The sequence below is a fragment of the Phascolarctos cinereus genome, unplaced genomic scaffold (genome assembly GCF_003287225.1).
Source record: "Phascolarctos cinereus isolate Bilbo 61053 unplaced genomic scaffold, phaCin_HiC Scaffold_5;HRSCAF=322, whole genome shotgun sequence".
Classification (NCBI taxonomy): Eukaryota; Metazoa; Chordata; class Mammalia; order Diprotodontia; family Phascolarctidae; genus Phascolarctos; species Phascolarctos cinereus.
The window spans coordinates 237148742-237162341 of NW_027555958.1; the positions used below are offsets into that span (position 1 = coordinate 237148742).

Genomic DNA, 13600 nt, shown 5'->3' on the forward strand with positions numbered 1-13600 from the left:
CATTAAGGAGGATCAGGAAAGGTTTCCAGTAGAAGGTGAGATCTTATCTGGGACTTGAAGGACGTTAGATATGAAGAGGGAGAGCATTCCAGGCATGGGGGGCAGTGAGGCGATAGAGTGCCTTGTTTAAAGAACAAGAAAAAAAGGAGGTCAGTGTCACTAGTTATAAGAATATATGGAGGGGAGTAAGGCATATGAAGACTAGAAAGTTAGGAAGGGGCCAGAATACAAAGTACTTTAAAAGCCAACAGGGTAGAGCAGTGACAGAAGAAAGAAGGGTACGTATACTAGAGATACGACAAAGGTAAAATCAAAAGGACTTTACAATAAATTGGACATAGGAAATGGAAAAATGAAGAGTCAAGGATGACACATCTAGATTGTGAGCCTGGGTGACTGGGAGAATGTGATGCCTTCAAAAGTAAGAGGGAAGGTAGAAAGAATGGAGGGCTTGGGGATAAAGATGATGAGTTCAATTTTGGACATGCTGAATTTAAGATACCTATAAGAAGTCTAGTTCAAGATGTCAAATAAGGGGGCAGCTAGGTGAAGCAGTGGATAGAGCACCGGCCCTGGATTCAGGAGGACCTGACTTCAAATCCGGCCTCAGACACATAATACTTACTAGCTGTGTGACACTGGGCAAGTCACTTAACCCCACTGCCTAGCCAAAAACAAACAAATAAAAAACAAAAAAAAAAAGATGTCACATAAGAAGTTGGAGATACAAGACTGAAGGTCATTTGAGAGGTTCAGGTGAGATAAACAGATGTGAGGAGAATCATCCTGGATAAACAGACGTGAGGAGAATCATCTTTATAGAGATGTTAACTGAATTCAAGGAAGCTGATGAGATTGCCAAGTGAAAAAATTTAGAGGGAAAAGAGAAGAGTTCTGTGCTGTGGAATACATTGTTAAGCTAGCACAAACTGACTGAAGATCCAGCTAAGGAGAGTGAAAAGAAGAGGTCCAACAGATAGGAGAACCAGGGGCAAGCAGTGTCACAAAAGCCTGGAGAGAAGAAAATAACTGAGGAAAGGCTGATTGACTGTCAAAGGCTGCAGAGAAGTAAAGAAGGATAAGCACTGAAAAAAGGACATTAAGGTTTGGCAATTAAGAGAGCATTGCTAACTTTGGAAAGAACAATTTTAATTGAATGATATTATCAGAAGACAGACTATAAAGATTTAAGAAGATAGTATGAGGAAAAGAACTGGAGGCATAGATTGTCAATGGGCTTCTCAAAGAGTTTGAAAGTCAGGATATAAAATTCAGGCTACGGCATAGTAGCTAGTGGGGATGGACGGATTAACTTTTTCTAAGTATAGAGGAGACAAGGGCAATAGAGAAGGAGCCACTGTCCACAAGGAGAGACTGAAAAAGAGAGAATGGAGATGAAAGAGTAGGCAATGTGTTGGAGAAGACAGGACAGAAATGGGATCACTTTTCCATGCAGAGAGGTTTGCCTTGGCAAAGAGAAGGGACACCTCGTCACGTGAATCAGGATTAAAGAGAGAGAATAGCAAAAGGCATATGAATGGTATGGGATAAGGAGAGGAGAAAAGGAGCTCTCAGTGTAGGGCCTCTATTTTTCTGTGAAATATTAAACAAGGTTCTCAGCTGAGAGAGTGGAGGGAAGGGGAGCTACGAAACACATTTGAGGAGGGATAAAAAGGTTTGAAAAAGTCTCTTTGGAGAATGAGTATGTCAGGGAGGTATAAAAGGACTGTCTTGCTGCAGTGATGGCCTAGCTGAATTTATTTAACATCAATCTGTGGTGGACCCAGACAGTACAGTTAGCTGAATTTTCTCCAGCTTTGCTCAGCAGCAAGCGAGTAGGAGTTAAGGCAGTAGACGACAGGAGCCATCAAAGGATGAGACTTAGCAGGGAAGGACTAGAGACTGGATGAGGGGGCAAGGGATTCAAGAGATCAGTGTAGAGTTGTACTAGTTGACCAAAGGATCAAGAGGGGTAAGAGACGAAAGTCTAGCCAGTGCAGGGGTGATGGCCTATGAAAGAACTGAGGAGTCAAGGAATTCCAGGTTATAGTGAGGACAAAGAATAGGTTTAAGGGTTGCAAGGCAGAGAGGTGGAATGACAACAAATTATGATCTAATAAAGGAATTTCAGAGTTTATGAACATGGAACCAAAACATCTGTGGGTCATGAAAAGATCAAGGACCATTTCTGTGTGTAGTCACGGGGGTAGAATAATGGATCGCAGGAATGAAGTGGGCGGTTAGGGAGTTGAGGGAGCATCAATATGTGTGTTGAAGTCCTCTAGTATGAGAGCAGGAGTTTGGGAGAAGAGAAAGACTATGAGCCTGACACTGAAGTCACTGAGAAAAAGAAGGGGAACACCCTGGAGGGGTGGAATTCTTATAACTCTTATAACACAGCTACCAGAATTTTGAATAGATGGTAGATACAGATTGAGTGAACTTCAAAGGAGGTTACTGAGTGATGGTAGAGGGAGGTGCATCCTGGAAGTGGCAATGGGGAAAAAGGTATTCTAAACCCCCCCACCTTGAAGGAATTAGCAAAAGTACAACCAGCATTGTAAAGGATGGCCGGAGAGGTTATGTCAGGTCAGTCAACAAGCATTTATTAGGTACAATACAGTACGAAGTGCAGGCAATACAAATACAAACAGAAAGAATGACAGTCTGACTTCAAGAAGCTTGTATTCTAATAAGGGAAGACAATACATAAAAAGAAGTTGAAAAGGGGGCTGGGGGAAAAGAACAAAGGTTCTCAGTCGGGGAGGGGGTGGCATGATAGAGAAAATTTGCAGTGTATCCTTGAGAATGAAACACGGCTGGTCTTAAATGAAGGCTCTGGGAGGAGTCATCCAAACGAAGGGAAACAATGTAGGGGAGAGGGTACTTCCAACGTGTGAATTCCAGGGTTAGAGTGAAGTTTGAATGAAAGTTTTAAGGATAAAGAGGTTTCTGTGGCTGGTAGGAAAGGTTTGTAGTATAGCCTGGTGAGGAATGAAGGTCTCAGTAAGTACAAAAAGACTGAAGGAGTGAGAAAGGAAACAGTTCAAATAATAAGTTTGTTACTTATGAAGCAGACATTGTAGCAAGTACAGAGGAAGAGTTGATTAACTTCAGAGTGAGACATTGGGAGTATTGAGAGAAATAAAAAGGGCAGTACAGGATGGAGACCAGGGTTTGAAAGACTATAATCCATAATATACACAGAACTGACACAAATACACAAACACAGGACTGCCCAAAGACTGAGAAAAGATGGTGCTATCTGGCAATTAAGAGAACACTGGTAAAAGTGAAGAGGGTAGTTTCAGTTGAGTGATTTAAGTTGAAAGTTAAATTGCAAAGAGCTGAGGAGAGAAAAGTGGAGGCAGTGAGAGTAAAGAACTTTTAAAAAGGAGCATGGATAAGAAAGAAAGAAGAAATATAGATTGATAGCTTGAAGGTCTTTCTTGGGTCTATTTAGTAAAGGTCATTTAGGGATAGGGAAACTTGGAAGAATTTGAAGGAAGCATGAAAGGAATTAGTTGAAAATTTGAGGGGAGGAATAGAGTGGTATGTCATATATTTATATATACTTATATATGTAATACATGCAATACATATCATATATAAAATATATTATTCAAATGTGTCATGCATGTACATATACATGTATATATGATATAGTATACATCATATTATAGATCTATATATCCCCAGCCTACATTTCCAATTGCCTACCAAATAATTCCACCTAGATGTCCCAAAAGTAACACAGCACGTACAAAATTGGACCCTTCTTCCCTTAAAAAATATATTTATCTTTCCAAAATCCCTATTTTATTGACTGGAGTTACTATTTTCCCTATTATCTAGACTAGATTCTAGATTTAAAACCTCAGCATCACCTTCTCTTTCTTTAGAATGGTTTTATGCTTTGTAAGATGATAATGCTTATAATCATCTATTATCCTGTAAAATTCTACACACAAGTCGATATTCTAACTTGGTGCTGCCTCTGGAAACCATCTCTCTCCATTTGGCAAATAAATACTTTCTGACTAAGGTACTTTCTGGGCTCCTCTGGCCCCTCTGTTATAACAATAAATTTACATTGGTTAACTTTTATGTGAAATTATTATTATTCAATGTCAATGTCATTTTTATTGTCTATTTCTCATCTTTTAATTTCCAAAAGACTGTTTAAATAATTCATGGGTTAAATCTTAATTGTATATCATATCTCTCTGTCTTTACTATTCCTTCTTGTTGATTATAAATTCCAATCTTAGTTCAGTAAATAAAATAAATAAGAAAGAAAGTATGGTTGGTATACTGGAAATAACCCTGGAATCAGTGAATAGCCAGCAGGCCTTAGATATGCTATAAAATAAGCTCTGTGACCTTGAACAAGTTCTTTCACCTATCTGCTGTTCAATTTCTTCATATATAAAGTATAAGATTAAATTAAGTTGGTCTCTAAAGTCCTTTCCAGCACTAAAACTGTTCCATTCTACAAAACAGGTTTGTTAAATTAAAATTCCTAAGTCACAACACTATAGCTTTAAATGAATTAAACCTAGTCATTTCAGATAACTTAACAAATCCACTAACTGACATTTCCCTTAGTTTCCCAGTTAGTACCAAAAGAAGTAACTTTTAAAAGGACAGTATAGGATTATAATGAACACTGTGGATTTTAGGCTTTATTTCTGCATCTAGAAAAATTCTAGACCAGGTTATGGAATCTAGCACTAAGCATCATGTTAAAATGTTTATCAACCACAGTACCAATATCTGCATATACTACAAGTGTCAGCAAGACTTTTTTGACCAAAATGAATTCTTTATTTTGATTGTGCTGATCTTGTTATTTCATGCTATCTTCTTCCCCTTCACCATTTTAAGTCTTTAAAGTTAGTTAATTTTTCAATAGGATTTGTTGCTCTACTAAATGGTATTAAGGTAATATATACCTTAAACTGAATTTGAGGGTCATTTCATCTTGTAAAAAAAGAGATAACCAATCAAATTTTTAATGGATTTCAATGAACTTTGGTATGTTTGGGATTACAGAGAAATAGGGTTGTGCTGAATGCTGGGATCGTACAGTTAACAGACTTATTTATCTCTTAACAGATGGTGTTATATTTGCTCCATAGAGGCATATTTCTATCACATGAGCATATCTATACTTACCTTGTGTTGTCTTATCTCATTAAATTGTAACCCTTGCTGGCTATTCACTGATTCCAGGGTTATTTCCAGTATACCAACCATACTTTCTTTCTTATTTATTTTATTTACTGAACTAAGATTGGAATTTATAATCAACAAGAAGGAATAGTAAAGGTTATTATGCTTTCACTTTCTCTGTTTTGTTCAGTTGTTTCAGTCATGTCTGAGTCTTTGTGACCCCATTTGGGGTTTTCTTGGCAAAGACACTGGAGTGGTCTGCCATTTCCTTCTCCGGCTCATTTTACAGATGAGGCAAACAGTGTTAAGCAACTTGCCCAGGGTCACAGAGCTATAAAGTTCCTGGGGCCAGATATGAACTCAAGAAGATGAGTCTTTCTGACTCCAGGCCCAGCCTCTATCCACTGAGACCACAGCACTCACTAAACACTATTTGCTTAGTCAGCATACACAACAACATTGCTGACTATACACGATTGACTTTTTTAACAGTATTAGGATGGGATGGGGTTTTAAGATGTGTTTTAAATAACAAGAAGGTTAGTCAAGCAATCACTCAAGCAAACAATCAATAAGCATTTATTCAGCATGAGGAACCATGCTAGGTGTTGCCAATACAAGTCCTCCACAAATAAAATAGTTCCTGTCCTCAAACTTGCATTTTATCAGGGAAAACAACATATGTCAGTATGTATAAAATGCATATAAAACAAATAAAAGTAATTGAAGGACAAAGTGGTACTAGGATTTGGGGGGGATCAGGAAAGGCTGATGCAAAAGTGAACTTCTGAGCTGAACTTTGAAGGAAGCGAGAGTATTTACAAGGGAGAGGTGAGGAGAAAGCGTATTCTCAGAAAAAGAGTCAGAACAAAGGCACTGAGGTAGGAAGGAAACAAGCATTACCAAGCAATTACTGAATGCCAGGCACTGTGCTAAACACTGTAGATACAAATACAAGCAAAAAGAAAAACAGTCCCTGCCCTCAAGGAGCTTATATTCTAACAGAAGACAACATCTAAAAGGAAGCCAGAGTGGAGGGGAGAGAAAATTATTAAGGTCCAACACAGGGACATGGTTTTGAAGCCAGGAATAGAGTTGGGAAGAGAATGAATGCTACCCTTAGCCCATATATAAAATGAAGTTCCAGAAGGTACTCACCAATGGGAGAAGGAGATGGGCCTAATGGACGGATGTTCCATGTTGAGAAGCCCACAGGAGTGGTTACATGTTCCAAGGTAAGGAGGCCCTATGTGCTGAGGATAGTTCTAGGACGAGACAGGATAGTTTAGAAGCCCAGAAGGCAGGTGTAGCGCTGGGAGGGGAATGAAGGCTAGCTGAGCCGTTTCACAAATTGGAGGCTCCAAGAACTCACACATGGAAAAGGGGGCAGGCTTTACAGAAAGATAAGGCTGCAGGGGTAGTTGCATATTTCAGGACAAGGAAGCTCCAGAGGCTGAGATAAGTTCTAAGATGAGACAGCATGTTATAGAACTCTAGAAGCCCAGAACAGATACTCTCTAGGGTACAGTTGAGTAAGAAGGCCAAACTGGCTGGAGTGTATAGTATGCGAAGGTAAATAATGTATGATAAATCTAGTGATAGCTGGAAGCCAAGTTAGCTATGTATCAAGGGACCCTGGTACCACATGTAAATTTAAACATCAAAATTTAACTCTAAACCACAAAACTTGCCAAGAAGTTCTGTGAGGATAATTTGTAAAAGGAAAAATATTATTTTAGCATTGAAACTTGAATACTGAAACTATTAGTTTTAGTATTGAAATAGCCAAAAGTGAAAACAAATTCTTACCTTTAATATTTTTGAATGTGCAACATTCAGCACATTTATGACAGCTTTACAATCTGGCCCTTTAATCTGTTCAATAATAAAATTAAATTTAGCAGACATGCGTTTCCAATGTTCCAATTCAGTGAGTGGACCTGAATCATCAGCTTCTTTTCTCATCTGTTCACTCTCAATTAGAACCTACAACCAATAAAATGATATCTTTTTAGTGTCTACATGGTTTAATTGAGAAATTTACACTCTATCACCAAACACTGTTGTAGACGTAAAATCTCTACAAAAAAGAAAGACTATACAAATGTTCCATTTATTGGGCAGCCATTCACCATATATTTGACAAACTGATATTCCTAAATCACAGGTCTGACCATGTCACTCCTCAGCTCAAGAAGCTTCACTTACACCTAATACAGACTGGATAAAATATAAACTCCTGTTTGACATTTAAAGTCTTCACAAACTGGCTCCAACCTGTATTTCCAGTTGACTTCACATGATGCTCTTCCTCATGTACTTTCTACACTACAGCCACACTGGACCACAAAATGTTTCCTAATTTATGACATTCCTTCTCCAGCCTCTGTACTTTTAAACAGGCTGTTCTCCATGAGTGAAATGCATCCCTGCCTCCATCTCTTAGAATTCCTCGCTCCACTCAAAGTTCAGTTCAAGTGCCACCTCCAATAGAAGGCATTTCCTGATGCCCAAAATAGCATTTTATATTTATTTTCACTGACTTACCGGTGTAGTAATTGCCTCCCCACCTTCTAGTAGAATATAAATTACTTTTGAGGGTAGAGATTATTTCACTTCTAGCTCTGTATCCCCAGCACCTAGCCCAATACCTTGCAAGGCAACCAGAAAGTAAACTGAATGATCTAAATATGAAACTAACTTCATCTTGTAATACTGTTTCTCTGAATCTCTGAATCTCATGTTTTGTAGCACAAATTAACTAGGTTAGGTGGGAAATGCTTGTGTGTGTGTATCTATACATCTATATCTATGTATATTACATACATATACATACACATATATATACATATACACATCCGTGTATGCGTGTATGTATATGTATATACATACATATATGTACATATGTATGTATTATGTATGTATGCATCTTTCCAGCCTTATCATTAGGAATCCTATTTTTTAAAAAATGAGACATTACTTTGTCATGACTTGCTCTTAGTGATTCTTCACTAAATTTGCCACTTTTTTTTCTAAATGAACTAATAAGCTATTAATTTGGTTGCAGACTGACAATTTAGCTAGTCTGTCATTTCTGGAATCCATCAATATATACAGAGATCCAACTCTGATACAGGTGGTTATAAAGCAGAATTTGATGGTAGGAATATCTATTTTAGACCCTACCCAAGCTATTTCAGGTACTCAATTAGTATGCCAAAAAGCTGAGCCTACTCCACCTATGCAATGGTCTCAAGAGCATAGATGTCAATGAAACTATATCAATATATTCTTATTAACCATTGCAGAACTGTTTCATATAGGTACAGTGAGCACTGTAACTATTTGGTTTGTTTTTTTTTTCCTTGAAATCTAAACTTGTCTTGTCTACTGACTTGATATAGTTATATAGCTCTGATATCCAACTTCAATACTCTACAGAGATTGAAAGATGAAATAAAAGTATGGAAATGAGATGTTAAATGCAATAGCTGAACCTGGAAAGAACCAGATCAAGGCAAGGAGGCAGAAGAATAAAGACTAAGTCCCTCACTAGGGAAAATAACTCCAGAAACAACTTTCCCCAAGTTTCTGGCTCTTTTTAGGCTCAATCCCTTCAGTTAACCAGATGCTCTATTTCCATTCCTTAAGTTCTCCCTGCTGTTTTAACTATTCTTCTGGCCCACCAGAAAATTTTCCATTTGATCATATTTCAATGATCAAACTCATAAGACTTAAACTTGCTATTCATAACTGAGTCTGATCATAAAATGAAGTATATCAATCAATGAATAAGTCTTTATTAGGATCCTATTTGATCTCATCTATGCTTTGTGGACTATATATAATGCATAGGGATTGGAATAAAGTTCTAAATATTCCTGGATCCTTAGTATCTGATTCTTAATTCATTATTATAATTTTCTCCTAATTAAGCAGCAGATTCTTAATATTGGTTTTAACTGATTTATAATTAGCTTGCTGGTAAAAGACTAGGCCTATATAGTAAATAACATTTATTGAGGTTCTACGGAAGGAAGTGTGAAATATTTAAGTCACTCTTCCTGGAAAAAAGAATAGCTTAAGTCGGGGATTTGTTCCAGTTAACTCCTCACACAAATTCCACAGAAGCTATCCATCCCTCCTCCCCCAGGCATTCTCAGGTACAGAGCACAGGACTCTAATTCCTCACACATCACTATCCTGTACACCTATTAGACAAGTCCTTAAGAGCCACACATAGGAACAGACTATACAAATAGTCAGTCTGTACTACAGATACACATAGGTTGATTGCTAATAGAGAACCACAGAATCATAAATAAGAGCTAAAAGAGATCTCAGAGGCCATCTAGTCTAACCATGTAATTTTACAAATGAGGAAAACTGAGGCTCAGGAAACTGATGTGACCTGCCTAAAGTCATATACCCAGTAAATGAATCACATAAGGCCCACTAGACAATTCCCTTCACATTCAAGAATCATACATTAGCAACCATTCAGGAAAAGTGTTATTTAAAGTTAATGGAAAATATGGTGGTTCAGTCTACCTGTTCAATCTGTTTATACCATATCATGAGCACTTCTTCCAACTGATGAACCATTTCTAAATTAGCAGCTGCAAGTGACACTTCTTCAAAGGATTGCAATCTGGTTAAATCAACATTCTCTATCTTCTTTAATTCTACAGTTCCCTCAATACTTACTCTGGCACCTAAAGGCAAACAAACATTGGAAATCATGTAAACTCTGAAAGGAATGATAATGTATTCTTCTTTGTAATGTTGCTATGGTGCCTTACACATTGCAGGCACTCACCAGCAATTTGCTGAATTCAAATTTATTGAATAGTAAATGCCAATGCTGAATTTTACAAATATCTGTTTCCCAAGAAGGTTAAATATTAAAAGGTAGTCATTCATTTAACAAATAAAATTTAAGTCAAATAATAATTATACATCAGTGATTTGGTAGATGCCTTTTCCTCAAATTTGCTAGTGCTAAAATTGGACTTTTTCAAATGTGTAGTAAAAAAACCTCATTACCAGCACTTACTAGCAAAGGAGAAAATGCTTCCCTCTCTCACAGAAGAAATAAACTGCCCCACTTCTAATACAAATCTCTGGAGAAGGGGAAGGGTTTGTAGCAATTGATATTTGATCCTAAATCTGATCACATTTTTTATAGGACAGAACATTTTTCCTTTAATTCTCTTCTGAATGAAGTTCTTAATAGTCTTAATAGAAGTTCTTAATATAACTTTTAAAAAGTTCTAACTTTTTTTCAGCATGAAAGCTCCTTTTTAATATATGAAAGACTCCTTTTAGTATACAACATGTCAAGCTCCCTCCTTAATAAAACCTGTACTATTAATAAATGCTGATTGAGAAAATAGAGGACAAAAACCTATGAATTCAGTAATTCTTTCAAATAAGCTTGTATTTTATTAATTACATCATCTATATACTTTGAAAAAGAAGGCCTTATTTATTCAAGCTGTAGAAGGAATATCTGATTATTTACTGAGTTACTTAATCAGATGACTTTTACAGTACATTGGGCAGAAAAAAAATTATGCTGCATATTTATTATAGGTAAAGATACACAATGCTTGGTAAGCATGTGAACTGGAGGATTTCTTGTAATAATTCCCTAATCTCCCAGGCATCACTAGTCTATAGATTGGAAACCACTGGTCTATAACAAGTACATTTAATAAGTACACTTGCCTTTTGTAATCTATTTTATTTCAAACTATAGTTTTATTCTTACCATCTAAAAAAGCAAGGAATCTGTTAATGGTTTCTATGAAGATAATTTTTTCAGATTCTCCTTGTTTAGATGTGTTTAAAGCACCCCAATTGCTTGTTGCATGAATAGCTGGTAGAAAAATTTGTGACAGCATATTCTTAATTCCAATTAAGAGTCCTTCAGATGCGTCCATAAAGCTGAATAGAGTTTCCTGTAAATGTAGCAGTCAAATATTTATGACAAATTATATTTCACAGGACTACTGAAAAGTTATAATCAAACTGATGTTACAATTGTCATAAACAATTTAATTTTCTAAGAAATCTGAACAGTAGCAAAAAGAAATGGCCTTATAAACAACATAATAGATTCTTGCTTAAGCTCAACCGCTCACTCTTCTGCTACATCAATGCCAAATTTTTCTCCTGTGTTTCAGTTTACTAATCTACAAATTCTGAATTCTTGTCCATACTACCTTTTTATGTCATAAGGGTAGTAAGAACTAAAAAGATGATGATGATGATGATAAAGTACAAGGAAATCCTTATATTATTTTTATATATTATATAAAATTTTATCATATAACTATATATGAGAGGTATATAAGCATGGCTTAGAAGATAGAGGGCTGGCCGAGTCAGAAAGAACCGGATTTCAGCCTTTCTTCTGATACATACTGTGACCATGGGCACATCATTTAACCTATCAGTGTCCCAAGCAAATCCGCAGGGCTACAAGTTAAAGAAGAGTTGCACCAATGAAAAGAGTCCTCAACTGGAATTAGAAACCCTGATAAACCCACAGATCCATTCTCAAATTGGCTTGGGTGACTGTTGGGGAGAGTTGGGGGGGTGGGGAAGAGGAACAGCATAAACATGTTATTTAATTGGTCTGAGGAACTCCCAGTGCAGAAATTTCCTACTAATATAACACAAAGCTACATAAACTCTTTTTCCCCTCATTCTGCTCCCTAATGGTATTCCACTGCTAACTTTAATTCTACTAATTCTACTAATGTAGATTATCATCATTCCCAATACTATTTAATAAGCACCTGCCTCTATGTGATATTATGCTAGATACTAACTAATCGGATCAGGCTAAAAACAATGTCACTGCCCTCAAGAAAAGTATTATCTAAGACAAACAATAGTTATCTGAAATATGTGTAAAGGGACATTAAAAAAAGAGGTGGTCTGCTGATGTCCAGTAAACATCAAACGACGGTCACAAAAAAGTTTTAAAAAAACTTTACTCGTAAAAAGGATGTTTTACAAATTCTATTTTTAAAACTAAGAGTAGGGTACATTAATATAATTGCATTCAGGAAATAAAACACCTATAGGAAAAAGTGGGGTGTATTGGAAAAAGTCTTCGACTGGGAAGTATAGGAGACTATCCCCAGCTCTCCTAATGTGTGGCCCTGGGTTGAAGTAGATGAGCACTAAGTTTTCTTCCAGCTCTAAGGTCTATTTTGATATATCTAAGGTTTATATTTTGGCAAATTTATGCTGTAAGATGAAATAGGGAAGTAAGTCTGTTCTGATTTTTATTTAATGCTTCTTTCTTGACACTGTTGTTCAGGTCTTTTAAGAAACTTTCTCATTACTTACCTTTCCAAATAATCCTTCTACGTTTCTACTTTCTCCTCCTACTCCTGAATACAACTGTTCCCCCAAGGTTCAGCCTTAGAACTTTGTTCTCTCTCTAAACTGTCTCCCTTAAAGACTTCATCAATGGATAAGCCTTCAACATCTCCTTTATACAGATGATTCCAAGGTCTACGTATCTCAAGGCTTTACCTCTATGGTTACATGACCAAACTCTTGTCCTGTATTTTCAAATAACTACCAGACATTTCCACTCAAATAACACACCTGTCCTCTCACATTCAAAAGGTGAAAAGCCAAAAATCACTACCTTTCCCTTGAGTCTCCAATGACTAAAATGTAGATGTCAAGCAAAAGTAAACAAACAGTAAGCCAGCTACTTATTTTCGGTTTGGGGGAAGTACTAAGTTCTCAATACTTTACTCCCATGCCTTTAATTTCATCTTTAAAAAAAAAACTGTCTTCTTCCTATTTCCCCAGGATCAGGAGAATTTCAGTGCTATTGGCCCTCTAATGACTCCAACTAAGGAGAAAAGCAACATTGACACAGGATCAGCTAGTTGCTGAGTTCAGGAAACAATTTCCTGAAACAAAGATCTGTAAGCCCCAAAGTAAACCACTGAAAGTAAAGGAAATCCTAAGCACAAGCATCATCTACCTTTTTTTTGTTGTTGTTATTCAATTGTTTCCATTGTGTTCTACTCTTCACAATCCCATTTTAGGATTTTCTTGGCAAAGATACTGGAGTGGTTTGCCATTTCCTTCTCCACCTCATTTTACACATAAGGAAACTAAGGCAAACAGGATTAAGTGACTTGCCCACGGTCACACAGGTAATGAGTGTCATAAGGATCTGAAGTCATGAAGAAATGATTCTAAGCCCAGTGTTCCATCCACTACATCACCTAGGACCCTTTTAATTACTTGCAAATCATATTTTTTCCTTTATATCTCTCCCTCGAGGTTACAGCCACAATCTTGCTAAAAAAGCATTTTTTTTATTTTAAACCTTAAAGAACTACTGAAAACAGAAATATTAGATCAAATTTCCAATTATTTTTTC

At 36.7% G+C, this 13600-nt stretch overlaps 1 protein-coding gene across 1 annotated transcript in view; it reads right to left on the minus strand.

Annotated features, from left to right (window-relative positions):
* Nucleotides 1–13600, minus strand: part of DNAH8 (dynein axonemal heavy chain 8) — a 419266-nt gene that overhangs the window by 380609 nt on the left and 25057 nt on the right. Inside the window, 3 exon segments of the mRNA XM_078155390.1 lie at nucleotides 6985–7161; nucleotides 9727–9890; nucleotides 10949–11138. Of these exon segments, the coding sequence (XP_078011516.1) occupies nucleotides 6985–7161; nucleotides 9727–9890; nucleotides 10949–11138 (531 nt within the window).